Source organism: Brachyhypopomus gauderio, chromosome 10 (assembly GCF_052324685.1).
Source record: "Brachyhypopomus gauderio isolate BG-103 chromosome 10, BGAUD_0.2, whole genome shotgun sequence".
In the NCBI taxonomy this organism is placed as follows: Eukaryota; Metazoa; Chordata; class Actinopteri; order Gymnotiformes; family Hypopomidae; genus Brachyhypopomus; species Brachyhypopomus gauderio.
Window position 1 is genome coordinate 21,665,176 of NC_135220.1, and position 16,844 is coordinate 21,682,019.

Here is a 16,844-nt window from a genome sequence, read left to right on the forward strand (position 1 = left end):
CACCTTGGCATCCCTGATTAAGCCATAACCATGTGACTTGAGCCAATTCAAACCTCCTAACATCCTTCCCCCAATGGAAAAAAGCCTTCCACATTACCACTAATAAAAGTCCTCCATTTACATCTCTACTTATTGTGACGGGTGAAGTGCAAAAAGGAGGAAGCGATAACGACAGTCTCAGGGAAAATGGAGTACTTAATGGATAAAGTGCATAAACCCAAAACCCATGACATAATCCAAATGAAGAATACAATAACTAGCAGTCAACTAGTACAAAGACACGACATATATAGTCAGACAAACAACCCTCAGGTGGCAAACTCTCGAATGGGTAACGCCCACCTGACGGATGAAACCCAACGCAACAACAACAGGACAAACATTGAACACTGCCACTGCTAAACTTCACTTGAATACTCTCTGATACCGTCTGATATGTCACTGAGAAAGTAATGGGATTATGGTCAGTGTACCACAATCAGATCGCCCAGAGTACTCGATACATAGAACTCAAAATGACAAATGGCCAAAACCAAAGCTAAAATCTTTTTGATAAGCTTGTTGGTGTTTTTCCACTTTCTTCATTAACTGTTGGAATGTAGCAAGTGCATTTTTCTCCAGTGTTGCATCCCCCAGTTTCCACATCATGCACAGCAAGAGTAGTTAAGACAGGAGTATCAGTAAACAAATCGGACAATTCTTGCACTAGACTCTCAATATCTCCCTGTTCTTCATTTGAAAAGTAAGATGTTATCTTATTTTCTGGATATGTGCAGAATCTTATAATAGTGCAGTAACCGGTTCTACTTGCCCTATCTAGGAGTGGAGTTCCAGAATCAAACGCATGATTAAATGACGCAGCAGCAATTGCCACTTTCACTATAGAATTTTATATTTTCGAATGGTCTGAAAGCACGGTAGTTGTTTGCCACTTCCAGACAGCGATAATGCGTCTTTAATAAACTGATAGGACAAAGTGTGGTCTTTCTAAAATCCTACTCATATAATTGTGTTCACTTATCTTACAACCACATAAGGGCCACAAACTACACCACTGAGTGTGTTGACATGCACTGGTGTCAGGACCTTCTCCCTGACAGAAAAAGATCAACTCGCTGACTTTATTTAACGCTGGTTTTCTCATGTGGCCCTGCACCTTCTGCAGGTTTTCCCTGGCAATCTCACAAGCTTCCCACAGTCTTTGAAGGAACGCACATACTGTAGCAATGTGTCTTCACTTCCTAGCTTCAAAACGTTTCCTTTGCCCCCTTCTAGGGAGCCTGCACGTCATGGCCAAACACCAATTTGAAAGCTGTGAATCCTGTAGATTCATTAACCACATCTCAAACAGGGAAAGCAAACAGGGCACAACAGCATCCCCATCCCCCGGGAATTTCACACCACGTCTGCCTTGAGACTGTGAATGATATGCTCAGGGTATCTTTTTTACATTTTTAAATCTCAAATTCAGTGACTTTTAAGACCTTTTTAATATCTCTCACAAGAAAAAATAATACCAGGGTTGCCAACTTTTCAAGATCACTTGGAGTGAGATTTGAACCTGGAGGGGGTGGTGAGTGTAAATTGTTGACGGGGGGTGGCGACCGTAAGTTGGTGACGGGGTGGAGGGGTATGCACGACCTCGCGCAGGGGCGGAGCCACCGTGATTACGTCATTGTTGGCACGCAGAACCTCACGCCGGTCGCGACGCATCATGTATAAACCAAACTTGACACGGCTCAGGGATTACGGCCATGCAGCGCCGTGCCCTAGTACCTGTACATTTAAATTGTAATGGTCCAATGAAGGTAATTTAAAAATCAGAACATTTCCTCACAGGACGTGAAATACGTCCCGGGAAATACGGACGTTTGGTCGCACTACACAGTAGACAAATCATTTTTGGCACTTACAGCTAAACTGCAGTTAGCAGCGAATGACTCAATATGCATATTACTATTATGAGTGCTATCATATCGCTTGTGTTTTTCAGATTTCATATGAGAATCCAGCGCTTTACAGCCCATTGTACCAAGTTTGAATGTTTTTCGGCAAGTTCACATCGCGCCTCATACGAATCACTGGAAGGTTTCAGCCAGCCACAATATTTTTCATCCTCCAGCCACTTCATTGAATCGACATTTACCCATGTCTGCATCGGAGCCTTGAATTGTTGTTCCCACCGCAGATTTCCATTTTTTGTCTTTGAAGGGTACCAACACAATCAATCCAAAACATGACACACTGTAGGTGAAAATAATGGAGCCATAGGGATTGTCTGATTGGGTTTCCCAACCATCAGACATGATTTTTTGATTGGGTTTCCCAACCATCTGACATACATCTGACGTGCAAAAATCTACATCTTGATGTAGCCTTGGCCAATAAAAATAGTGTATAGCACCTGCATGCCCCAAAAAAACAGCATTCCTGAAGAGATGCCAACTTGGCATCTCACTTCTTCTCCTCTAATAATACTAGGGTTGCCACCTGTCCCGGTTTTCCCGGGACTGTCCCGGTTTTCCCGTCGCTGTCCCGGTTTTCCCGGGCTGTCCCGGTTTTTCCTCTTTTTAATATTTGGTCCCGGCAAAAAATAATAATTCATTTAATGTCCCGGTTTTCACTAGGTTAGTTCAAACGACTAATTAGACTGTTTCTGCACACTTAAAATCCGTCTTTTTTTCTCGCTGTGTCCATTTTACACCCGCCCCCAGTAACATTTTACCCCCCCCCCCCCCCCCCCCCACGCCCCCCGTCAACAATTTTCGTTCACCACCCCCACCCCCGTCAACAATTTATGTTTGCATATGACAGAGTGTCCTTGTTTTTTGTCAGACCTAGGTGGCAACCCTAATTAACTATGTTATATTTACAGTCACCGGCCCCAAACAATTGAGCGAACATGATGTTACACCATTTCACACATGGTTCATCTAACACACTGTATTAGCACTGATGACTTCAAAGATCTGGCTCAGCAATACATGCGAACAGCAATACCTGCTAGCAGCAATACCTGCTAACTGTGATATCTGCTAGCAGCAATACCTGCTAACTGTGATATCTGCTAGCAGCAATACCTGCTAACAGCAATACCTGCTAGCAGCAACACATGTTAATTGTAATATCTGCTAGCAGCAGTACTCACAAACAGCACTACGTGCTAACAGCAATACCTGCTAGCAACAGTGACTGTACATTGTCAGTGTCCCCCAGAAGTCACATGAGTGTTAGTTTCTCCCTCACCTATAGGTATAAACCCCTCAAACACAAAACTCATGTAAATAGGAGACATGCTACAGATTCCACTCCAGACTCCATAGGGCACAATAGATTCAGACACCAGGTTCTCAGCATGACAGTCATTATTAGGCAACTGCAGGTTAATATAACCTCCTACTGGAATGACAGACAGCTTCCTTGCAGCCTTAAAGGGGTGACTTGACTGAGTCCTACAGCCTTGAAGGGATGACTACTTGACTGAGTGCAACAGCCCTAAAGAGATCACTACTCGACTGAGTCCTACAGCCTTAAAGGGATGACTACTTGACTGAGTCCAACAGCCTTAAAGGGAAGACTACTCGACTGAGTCCTATAGCCTTAAAGAGATGACTACTCGACTGAGTTCTACAGCCTTAAATGAGTGACTACTCAATTGAGTCTGACAGCCTTAAAGGGGTGACTACTCAGTTGAGTCTTACAGCCTTAAAGGGGTTACTACTTGACTTGAGTCTGACAACCTTAAAAGAGTGACCACTCAATTGAGTCTTACAGCTTTTAAAGGGATGACTACTGGACTGAGTCTGACAGCCTTAAAGGGATGACTACTCAATTGAGTCTTACAGCCTTAAAGGGATGACTACCCGACCCTCATCCTCATCATTCTGCCCGCATTCTTAGGCTTGTCCATTACTGTACTGCCTTAGAGAAGAAATTTACTTCCTTTCCTACCAAGACTTCTGATGAAGGATACACAGTTATCGGCTATTTACACTGACACTCCTGTTTATGACTTGCTGATTTAAATGTACTATGACATGCTTAGGAACACACTCTGTGAACTGATCGATCAACATCTCCTGAAAAAGTGTACGTCTCACTGGTTAGAAGCCACTTATCAAATACTAACTCTAGGTTTCACCTAGTTTCTGTAATTGATGTGTTCCTGGCACCAATTCATAAGCTCACAAAACTGTTTCACAGTCTAATATTCTGAGCATTTAACTGTATCAAGCAACACATACACTTCCTAAACCCTCCCAGTGGACTCACTATGATGTAAGGTCATGTGCATGGACAGAGACAGTTGTGGTTCTCTAGCAGTTCTTTCATCAGATGCATTAAACACATCACTGCAAAATATTTTGTGATATCAGTTCACTTTTTTTTGCATGATCTCGCTGTTTCTAACTAGTCACCTGATTTATTCTCATCTGCTTGAGTTCTATTTGAGCCTGCTCTATCTCCATCTCCTAATCGCTGCTAATTATGGCAAACTCACATTCCTTAATAACCTCATGTCTTGGCATATCAGCAGTAACATCAGGCACCCCCAAAAATAAAAGCAAATGATTCACTATTTCAAATTTGTTAAAACATTTTTTCATTTAAAAACATCACTTATTTTAAGGGGCTGGGGATTACGAAGCCTCGCCAGCCTAGTATGAGCTAATACTTCAAAAAATTTTCATTAAACACTTCACATCAAGTCCATATTAGATCAAACACAGTCATACTAGATCAATCTCAGCCATACTAGATCAATCTCACCAACACCACTACTTATTTTGCCAATCATCTTCACACAGCAAAACAAATGGCTGTCCATAACCAAACTTTTCTAGAACAAGACAAAAATTGGCAGCTTATAATTCACAACAAATATGAAAAAAAATATCTTATGTAGCGAAGACAGACTACAGCTTCTTCCTCTGATTAATCTTTGAACTGGCCAGAGTGAGCTTCCTCTGGGAACGCATTAACCAACGGTCTGTTTATACTAAACAAACCATGACCCTAAATTCCATCAAACATTTACCAGGACAACCAACTCTTCTTATACTAAAAGATATGTTACCAAAATATATATATATATAGTCATATAGGGGGGTGGCGAACATAAAATGGACACAAATTAAGTATTATATCGCGATCGATCGATCGCCAGTGGTTGGCGCCAGAGCGAACTAGTAACTCATTGAATCATAGATATGGATCTGAGGTAAATAAACTAGATTTTTTTTCCGGCGTGAGAAATCGGATGTGTGACGTGTGAGCATGTGAAGACAGCATGTGTCTCACGCTCAATGCGTGAGAGTTGGCAACCCTGCTGTATGCCTACATACTTTAAGAGGGCATATTCAGTCAAACATGAATTTGTAAGCCTACATACTGTACATTAAAAGGGGTTGATAACATGTTTATTCAGCTAAACATGAGATTTGAAATGTAAGCCAACATTTAGTACATTAAACCTGTTTTCGACCTAATTCCACGTTGCATAAGGTGCAAACAACTTTAGTCTTGTCAATGTCTCCATTAGGAAGCTTCCTAAAAATGAATTTTCCATGAAGCAAACCTGGCGACTTCGTGGCTGCATCCATGTAAGCACACATGCGATTTGTTGTGGGTGGTAATTCACAGGTTTGGAAACTCGTTCTCGCCCCTACTGTGCAATTTGATTAGGAATACAGCCCAGCTAAACTATCAAGGTGAAAGTAATCTTAGTTTGTTTACCTATTTTGACCCAGTTCCCAACCCAACTTTAAGAATAGATTATGATGGTGAGATGGTGATATTTTTTATATCGCCCGATAAGAGTATCAAATTAACGAACGCCGATAACGGCCCACCACTAATATATACTGTATACACATACATATACCTGCTATAACCTACTATGATGTCAAATGGTGGAATGAGCCAGTAATATTTGCCCATCTTCATATAATCTTCCAATTGTTTCTATTGTTCTATGTTTCTATTGTTCTAACCTTTCAACCAATTAGACAAAATATATTAACATTAGTGGGTTGTAACTTCAAGATACTGGCTGTCCAATTGTCTCACCCATTGCAAACTTTGTTTGCAAAGTTGATTATAAGATGAGGAGGTATGAAATTGTCTATGAAATGCATGATTTGTTTTGTTTGTAAAATGATTTGTGGTGAACCTTACTAAAATGTCCTAAAGGAATTCTTTCTCCCATCATGAAAACAAAGGCTGTTAAATATGCATGAACCAAGCCATGTCCTTTCCTCTGAGCATACTTCTGTGTAAAGGTTGGACCCCATAGTCAGAGTAGAGAAGAGATTGAAAGGGATGGGGAAAGATTGGGTTACCAGCAGTTTTGGTGAGAAGAAATGATGATATAAACTAAGCCAACAGTCTCTCGTTAAGTGGTTAAAACAGATTTGAATTTCATGTTGCTATTTTTGTTTGTTATAGATTTTTTTCATGTTTAAAATCGAATCTCTAGTTAGTTCATCACACTGCGGTCGTCACAGGTAATATTAGACTCACATTGCTATGTTGACTGAGACTGAAGTTTGTGTAGCCAGTGATAAATCATTCTAGGGTCATAATCAAAAGCAAGGACAGGGCATACAACCATGGACATCAAAACCCTGCTACTATAAGTCCTACTGAAAAGGCCACTGAATCTCTAACTGAATCAGCTCCACAAATCCAGTACCAAGAATGCTTGCTCATTTCAACATCATCAGCCTACATTGCTTGAGCCATCAATGTGACAGAAAATGGACTCTCTCTCTCTCAATGCAATCCACATGGTTTGACATAAACAAATTCAACAAGTCATAAGGACAGGCATATCCTTTACATTACCAGTTCATATCAATATCAATGATGTTATTGAACTCAATACATCTGGTCACTAATAGAACCTTAATAAATTAAATTAAATGCTGCATTCTCATATGTCTCTCTGATTACCGCATAAACATAATAAATTCTTAGTTATAATCCTTGTCAGTCAGTTTATTTTCCAATTTTTTGTAGACAAGTAATAGTCACATTATTCTACTGGGAACAATTATGAGCTAAAAATTAATTAATAATTATTAATTCATTTATTTCAATATTCATTGAAATAAATTGTTTTCCTGTTAATCGAGGTGATGCTCCAATTAATCTCATCAATTATGACTGAACATGTATTGAAGTATACCTATCGCAGAAGATCTTCTTTTCTTCTTCTCACTCTTACCAACATATTCTATCCGTATCTGACAGTAATATTGATGGCGCCTACCAGTTTCACAAGAATGAAGGGACAAGCCATTCTGTAGTGAAGGGTATTCTCCACTGGAACCACTGTCTCCCTGGTTACCCGTGTCATGTCTTTGTTTTTGCTGTTACTGGTTCTTTCTGTCCACCCCGTACTGGTTCCATCTGTACCTCTTCATCCTTCATTAAGCCCTGCGTTTGCTGTGCTTCATTGCTGGTCATTTGTCTGTTGCTCATTCCTCTGTGACTGTTATCTGATCCTACCTGATACTACCTGCTTCTCTCTCTTGTTTTTGCTTCTCTGTGCTGTTTGCCTGTTTTGGTGTTGCCCAGTTTGTGTTATGCATTCTGGTTTTGGTTGATGGACATGGACTATGAACTATGGATAATAAATCTTGCTCTTCTTAACATTTTTAAACACCTCTCAATCGCTCTGCATTTCAGAATGATCACCCATCTAAGGACAAGTGTGACACTGTGAGATCGAGTAAGAGAGTGAGACTAGTACGTGGTTGTTCCATTGGGATCAAACTCTGGCTGGTTTCTAAACAGTACAACCCGCGAGTTCACGACAACCCAACGCCTGCACTGGCACTGCCAGAAATCAACAATTCCCTTTCGGTCTGCATTCTCGACGAGACCACAGGTAGAAACTAGACCAGATGTGTAGCACCAGGTCCATAGAAGGAGCAGCCTGCTCCAGTTCCTGGCATTGTGGAACCCACCAAGTGAATTGTGTGTGGAAGGTGCCGTTTTGTGAATTTCTGTTCCTGGTGCGGAAGATGCCACCCAGGCTGATCCTGTTTCCAGCATGGAGGACATCACACAGCCTGTTCCTATGGACACGCCCCCCAGCAAATCTGTCCCTCTTGCCATGTTTTGCAGCAGGCACTTGGCTTCTCCGTGTCTCCAGCAGTTTCCACACCCCCAGATCCTTCTCCATGGCCTCCACTTCATAGTTACTCCCCATCCCACAACTGTCTGCTGCTCCATCACACTCACTGTCTCTGTCTGATGTTCCTTCCCCATACCTGGTTAGGCTTTGTCTCCTGTTGCTGTGCCTATTTCTGTCCAGTATCCATCTGTGTGTTTGTTCTGGTTCCTGGTTATAGTTCTGTTTTGCCTCTGGTCGTCCTTCGTTCTGTGTCGTGTCTCCTTATCCTTCCTCCTGGCCATTCTATTGTCCTTGATCTGTCTGATCTGTCTCCTATGGTCCTGATTCTGCTCCTGTGTCTCTGGTTCCTACTCCTCTCTTTCAGTGTCTGTGTCTGCCGTCTCTGCTGCTGTTCCCTAGGTTCACGTTCCTGCTTCAGGTTCTGGTCCTGGTTCTGCCTGTTTCTGCATCTTCTTTTCCTCTTTCCCTTCCTGCCTGGTCCATTTCCAGTCTGCTCTGTTTTTTTTCTTGCATCTGTTTCTGCTCTTTTTTTTTTTGGGATTCATTTGTTTTTCGCACTCATGCATTGGAGTGGAAGGTACCGTCATGCTTCCTCTCTTTGGTGTTTCACTTCACCTCTCAATCGTTCCGCATTGCGTAGGGGACCAGTGTCTGGAAACTCTGTGGCAGTTAGTAGGTTAAAAAGTCATCTTAACTGGATAGTAAATATTTTGCATTACTTTAATGTAACAATCCAGATTAGGTTATGGATGCATTTTTAAAACACAATCAGTAATCTGTAATGCAACAGATTTTAAGCAACCTTTCCAACTCTGAGAACATGTCTTCTCACTTTGAGAACACAACTTGTGTGGCCTTATTTAAACGCAGAGAGAGGAAACCGTTGGCCTGGTTACCCTGGATGTTTAAAGCTCTTACCATGCATATGATCTGTGAAGAGTGTACCACTTGGACCTAGTGTACCCTGAGAGGAACTGCAAGGTGACAAACACAATGTGTATGAAGATCTAAGATTATCTACTTCACTCTCCTATCTGCCCCCATGCTGTGAGTGCCTCCTCTACTGTTTATAGGTGCCTGAAATTCTGAAAATTACATTTTTTTCTGGGTCACTTGAAAGAAGGAGAACTTACAAAGGTGTGCTGCACTCTCAGAGGAGTCCTAAAAAAGACTGACAGGAATACTCCACAACACTGACTGGAGTTATCCAGTAACTTGACATTCATAAAACATGCGACACAGACAGACATGTGCTTTAAATAAAAAACTGTTAACTCAGCATTTCTTTCACCCTCTCAGTGGGAGTCCTTTACGTGTAAAAAAGCTCTCAGAGAGCAGTGTGAGTGCAACTTTGTGGATCTAATCTAGTGGAAGGAAAACACGTTCCCCACCGCGTGGACATTTAGAGAAGCGGCTCGTTGGATTGAGTCGTTTGTGAAGAAAATCATGGCTATTCATGCCCCAATTTAAATCTGAAATAGTATCCATCTGAGCTGGAGAGGTATCCACAGCTTCATCAGTGCATGCTGATCACACCGACAGGAATAGCCCCCTCCCCGATTATACTACTGTGAGGCTTCTGCAACTGTGGCGGTTCCGTTCAAAGCACTTACACAGCTAAGCACAATCAATTTGCAGCTATTTAGGCAAAGCTCCAACCGAGCAGCCATTCCCAAGGAATATAAAATAAGGCTGAAAATGTAATCAATGGATACTGGTATAAGGACAGCAAATACGCCTCACAACCTGTTATTGGTATACCATAATGGATCCAAGTTACTGATCTGTTTATTATGTGACGTTAATTAAATTTTGAAAGCCAGATTTGAAAGCACAAAGGCATAAAGCAGTTCTAACAGCATCTCAGAAATCAGTGAAATGCCACAGACAAGATGACAGTATTCATTACACACTCATGAACAGAACTGCCATGCCCCCCGCCCCCCCACCAACCCCCTGGTGATTCTGTGGCTGTTAAAAAAAATAAACTGAACAAACTGCCACAAGGCAGCAGCGTTCTATGACATTGCCCGTTTACGAGGACAACATCCATGTTGCGCAGATTGCCCCAGACAAAAAAAAAAAAAACCCGCTTTCCACCAATCAGGATGGTCTTTTGTGTTGACTCCCTGAAAGCAGGCACAGGAGGCCCAGGAGGCGTAGGGTACCAAATGCAAAATGACAGCTGAAGAAGTAAAGGCACGCTTTGATTGGCTGGCTGGGCTGACGCTGACCTCTCGTTTCCTCCGATACTCTTGATTAGCAATGCTTGAAATGGTGTGGTTCCACCGCACAGGCTACGGAGGGAACAGATATGCTCTTTGGAGCTTTTATTGTTTTTAGGAACAATTGTGTTGCAGGACAGAGGTGGTTGTTTAAATTGGATTTTAAAGGGTTGTACAAATGACCCAAATGACATGGCATTTGGGAAATTACTTAGAAATGCAACTATGGAGCAGCAAAATGAGATTCCACTTGTCGAGGGACAAAGGCCATTAGGCTATATATTTTGGCAATAAATTGAAAATTTAGTAAGGTAAGCCTAGTTTTCATGTCCCATAAAGAGACTAACTGCTTTTCTCTCCATGACTAACAGGCACTAAAAGTGCATATGGCACCCTTAACATGACTGCTTTAGGAAGTCCCCTGTGTCTATCCTGCTTATAAATATGAATCATATACACAGATGGTGACACCTGACTTAATCTGACATATCAAAACTGGCAAATCTGAAAAAAACATCTAAACATAGAATCAACAAATATAAAAATTGTATTGCTGTTAGATTTATTTGTTTTTTATTTAAATGTTCCTTTCTGGAACAATCTTTCTCTCAAATCTTTTTCTTTCTTCAGATCGATAATCAAGGATTGCATGGGAAACGAATATATTTCCTTATACAATATGTCAGTTTCAAGGACAGTGGCTTTCAAAGACGCAATTAGATATATCCAAAACAGCACAAGATGGGAGAAAATGACCCATACATAGAATTTGCTTTAGTAAAAGTGCTGTTATTATTAGAGGTAGCTGCTGTAGTTGTGTTACTAATAGCTAGTGTCTAAGCTACAGTCATTTCAGCCCAGGGTTTAAGTGATGTGTGGTTCCATCACTTTCGGGGAGAAGTGTTAAAAACATCCATCCAGGAAGCAGGAACACAGACTCATACTCTCCAAAGCACTTGGCACCTGGTTCTACAAATGCATATACACATCACACTCATTTTATTGGAAATATCTACATTGCATCTACATTTACTGGATGCTGTACAACACACTTACAGAAGGTAGCATATTTTATGCCTTTGTCCACCATTTCATTTATCACCGGTCGGTTCCTGAACACTGCTCACCAGATATTGTTTGGGTGACAAACCATTCCCAACACAGCCGGGGTACTGACATGGTAATAGAGTGCTTCACTGGTTTAAATCTGTCAAGGCAAAGTAGTATAGCTGTAAAATGTTGTGTCGCGTCTGTGTGGAGAGAGGTCTGGCACTTATCCAGTCATCAATGTTAGTTGGGAGAGAAACTGAGCAATAAATAAAAAGTCATGTTTCAAAATAATAAAGTAATACATTTTCCAAATAATAATAAATAATGTTCCTAAGTAGGTGTGTATAAATGTGCATACTTGACACTGTGGCCTTTGGGCTTTGACTGCATAATCAAAAAGAGCCTAACTACAGAGCATCCAGGTGGCACAGATGGCCTTGGACCAGCAACAAAGAGGCAATGCCCATGTGCTATGTGACTGAAGCCAGAGGTTAAGCTTGCAGCTACATTTCTTCTAATAGTGCTTTCGGTACATGGCCTGATGGACAGACCTTTTTATGAAATGACCCATAGCAGCGGAACCTAGAGCTCTTCAAGGGCACAGGCTCTCATGATGGCATATGGACCCTGGCATCTGCAGCCTGCCCTCCACGGCACGCCCGCACTCTCCCCTTTGGCCTTCTGCTGTGCCAGGGCGAATGAGCAAATGTTTATCTGTCCGTAATAGGTATGGAGGCAAAGTGCTTTTTGCTTTTCTTTTTTCATGCCATGTCCCAGTGCAGCGGATCGGCATTTCTGCTGAGATTACTGATCTGCTGTTCACATGTTCCTTAAAACAGGAGGAGAGAGAGAGAGGAAGAGAGAAAGAGAGGGAGAGAGAGAAAATGAGAGCCAGGGAGAAAGAGAGAGAGAGAAAGAGAGAGAAAGTGGGGACGATTTTTTCATGGCCTGCTTGCCACCTCTGGCAAGGTCATAAAAATATTATTTCATTTGACGGGCTGGTAGAACAGACATTAGGGAGCAAAGACACTCAAGCATACAAACAGTCAACGAGGCTGTGCTCACTCAACACACCAACATCTCTCACCCAGATATGCTGGGCTGGAGAGCAAAGCACTGACATTACAGCAAGAGCTAAGTGAGATTAAAGCCAAGTGATATTAAAGCTTATATGTATAATCATGCATTAAAAAAAACAATTAAAAAGCAAAAGCTGGTGCATAAGTGTTAACACCAGTATTATGCTCAGGTGAGAATTAGATATAAAATCAGACTCTTTGCAATCATTAACCTTCAGAGTTGCCGCCGGAACAATACATTATGGATAACATGCTAAAATTTAGAGATTTTAACATTTTAAAGAACAGAACAAAGATCATCCATCACAGTAGACCATGTGGAACCTTGAAAAGAAACAATGGTTTCAGGTCATTTATGGTAACAGGTCCTTTAGCCTTCAGGCTGATTAATGAATCTATTACCAGGGGCGTAGAGAAGTGGGATGGCTTTAGATGTTACAAAGAAATATCATACTCTCTTAAAATGACTAAAGGAAGTATCTGGTCATCAAAGACAGCAGGTCACCTGAGCTACTTAGCCTTGTTCTCCACAGGGATAATCATAAAGCGAATACACATGATACAGAAACACTGCGTATCTCTTAAAAGCTCAAATGAGTATACGCTTTTCAACTGAATGTTTATATTCTGACAGTGTCACAATATTCTGTCAGCTGGCTGCAATTAGATTTGCTCCACAGATACTTCATATTTGCACCAGCCTCTTCAGTCTTTCTATAGAAAGCTTTTTGTTGCACTGGAGAGACAGTGTTCCTTCCAGGCTCATTACTGCACAAAAGGATGAGGAACCAAAACATGCTCTCTAGAAATGCAAACTCACACACCATAATGAATCGTTCAAGACTTCAACAGCTGATTGGAACAACACACAAACCTGTTGTCATTGTCATTTTCAGAGGTGCTTGAAAACCACTGTTCGAAAACCACTGCTCAAAAACCACTCCTCTGAAACCACTGCTCTGAAACCACTGCTCAAAAACCACTGCTCTGAAACCACTGCTCTGAAACCACTGCTCAAAAACCACTGCTCAAAAACCACTGCTCAAAAACCACTGCTCAAAAACCACTCCTCTGAAACCACTGCTCTAAAACCACTGTTCTGAAACCACTGCTCTGAAACCACTGCTCTGAAACCACTGCTCTAAAACCACTGCTCTAAAACCTTGAAGAGCAACCTGGTGGGAGGAGCACCAGGGGGTTAGTGGTTATGAGCTGCACCAAGGCTTCCAGTACCAGTGTCAGAACTCCTGCAGTAATTAGTGAATCACCCAGTATGAGATTAAACAGCTACAAAAATGTTTAAACACCCAGAATTTTGCAATATTGGTTTTAGTGTTGAGTGAATTTGACAAATTAACTACTACATTCTAATTCTTTGATTTAGATTCTAGATTTTTAGATCTAGATAGGGACAGTTAAGGAGAATTATTTTCTGTACACTAGACCTATCTTATGGGAACTCTACTTATTTATACAAAATGTCATACAAACAAATGACAATTTCAGAATAACAGAAAGGGGGAACTATAAATATAAATATATATAACCGATCCCCTTTTCTATTCTGATGCATGGAGAAATTAACTGTGTACTTCTGAGCGTCTCTGACTCCATGTCCCTGTCTGAGACACATGCCCCAGGGTTCACAGGAGACACAACTAGATCAGGAAAGGCAGACATTTCCAAAAGGGAGGACCAGCTGAGGAAAACAGATTTTTTCCCCTTACAGGAACTGGCAGACTCAAAATTAATTCAAATGTTAATGGTAACATTACATTAATTCACAAACAGCCATCTGTGATTAATAAGTTCTCCGCTATTACAGCAAAGGCACAATGGGCCAGGTATTTACTCCAAGTAAAAACTGGACATGTTGCCCTTATTTTAATTAACTCACCCAGAGGGGAACTAATATAAATATTTTTGGATATTTTCAAAGTGCAAGGTCTGTTAAGCCTCAAATTGTAAATGTCAGAGAGGACTAAACATCTACATATACTGTGGTTGAACAAGGGTGGACTGGCCTACTGTTGAAAGTAAGAGATCACAGGCACCTTTTCCTCCAATGAACATGAGGCAAGCTGCACTCCGAGTGTCCCTGGGCCATGTCCGGGTCATGGGAACAGCCCCACTTGCAGGTGGACTCTCTGGCGGACCAGACTCCTAGCACTCCACCGAGCATGTACTAAAATGTACTGATGGAACCAAAGCCTTAGAACACAGGACTGAGACCATTCCATTTTGAGACCATTCTCTGGGAGGGTTTCATACAAATGTAGCAACCTGGATGAATGGTGTTGAAAGACTAGAGTCAACTGTATGGAGGGAGTTTCAAGAAACGTACCCCACAAGTACTACAGGGAGAGAGTTTCAGGAAACATACCCCACCAGTACTACATGGAGAGTTTCAGGAAACGTACCCCACCAGTACTACATGGAGAGTTTCAGGAAACGTACCCCATAGTACTACAGGGAGAGAGTTTCAGGAAACGTACCCCACCAGTACTACATGGAGAGTTTCAGGAAACGTACCCCATAGTACTACATGGAGAGAGTTTCAGGAAACATACCCCACCAGTACTACATGGAGAGAGTTTCAGGAAACGTACCCCATAGTACTACAGGGAGAGAGTTTCAGGAAACATACCCCACCAGTACTACATGGAGAGAGTTTCAGGAAACGTACCCCACCAGTACTACATGGAGAGAGTTTCAGGAAACGTACCCCACCAGTACTACATGGAGAGTTTCAGGAAATGTACCCCACCAGTACTACATGGAGAGTTTCAGGAAATGTACCCCATAGTACTACAGAGAGAGAGTTTCAGGAAACATACCCCACCAGTACTACATGGAGAGTTTCAGGAAACGTACCCCACCAGTACTACATGGAGAGTTTCAGGAAACGTACCCCATAGTACTACATGGAGAGAGTTTCAAGAAACGTACCCCACCAGTATTACATGGAGAGAGTTTCAGGAAATGTACCCCGTAGTACTACATGGAGAGTTTCTGGAAACGTACCCCATAGTACTACATGGAGAGAATTTCAAGAAATGTACCCCACCAGTACTACATGGAGAGAGTTTCAGGAAACGTAGTCCACCAGTACTACATGGAGAGAGTTTCAGGAAATGTAGCCCACTGTAGCCTACTACACGTATGACAATGTTGTGATGCCCACTCTATGGATGACCTCATAGTCTTTGTGTGGTTTTTGCTGTTTTTTGTGTTTTGTTGGTGCTTTTCAGTTTAATGGTGTAGCTTCTTTTGCCTTGTACAGTAACCCATGTACATTTGTACATTAACTGGAGGGTTTAAAAATCAATTAGACCATTTCTCCTTAAACACAGTTTAAAAACCTGTAAACAGCCTTACAGTTTATAACAGTAAGATCACTACTCTGATTTTACCTGCAGAACTGATCAAAACTATAATGCCTCTTAAGTTGAAAAGTCAGTTGAAACAAAACCGATCCCAAATGAGAGTTAATAGTCTGTTTTTGAAATCTGTTGGTCGTAATCGGACTAGCCAAACACAACATTAAGTGTTAAGTCATTAATATTCAGTGACGCTAGTGCAATACGGTCATCGTTCAGCGGGCATCTCTCGCTCTGCTCCGTTGGGTAGCCGTCGCTCTGCGCACTGTGGACACACCACCAACTTTGACATTCATCCAGCGTGCCGCAGCCTATAAAACAACTTCACACTCCATCACAGGCTTTAAACGCGCACAGTCCGCTTGACTGCCGTTCATTTCACATGCAAAAAAAATTAGGTCAGCTGTACTTTAAAGTTTGATCTGAAGGAAACACGATTTAAAGAAATACTTGTTACCTGGGTACAGCAGCCCGATCACCCACGCCACGGAGAACAGGCAGACGGGGCTGTACATTCTTCAAAGTGTTCTGGCGATGCTGCTCTTTGCCTTGACAGTCAGAAACACACTCCTTGGGCTCCGTTTTCTGATGCCTCTGTTACAGTGTACTTATTTCTGCAAAACGAGGCTATTTTCACCATTTGATGAGCATTTTGTAGAGTGGAGACAGTTTAAAATCCAGCGCAACTTGGAACGGCACGGCACAGGAGTTGCCATTGATTATTTCCACAGGCACCGAGCAGCAGACGAGCTGAAGTGAAGTCCCGCCCCTCCCGAGCTGTGATTGGTCGAGGCGTCTCGCCGTCTGTCAGTCACAGGCATTGGGTGCTCCTGAACTGGTTTGGCAAAACTGAAGATGAATCTTCAGGAGCTACCGCTTTAATAAAGGCAATATTAACATCTCTCTCTCTCTCTCTGTCCCCAACACGAGCCTCCTGAAAATATTATTCTTTTTCTTGTGATTTTGC

General features: G+C 41.9%; 1 protein-coding gene across 1 annotated transcript in view; it reads right to left on the reverse strand.

The window, feature by feature from the left end:
• opcml (opioid binding protein/cell adhesion molecule-like) overlaps positions 1-16,626 on the reverse strand; it is a 122,101-nt gene extending 105,475 nt beyond the window's left edge. Inside the window, exon 1 of the mRNA XM_077020453.1 lies at positions 16,335-16,626. Coding sequence (XP_076876568.1) covers positions 16,335-16,392 — 58 coding nt within the window. The 5' untranslated portion in view covers positions 16,393-16,626. The remainder of the gene's footprint in view (positions 1-16,334) is intronic.
• Positions 16,627-16,844: the final 218 nt, after the last annotated feature.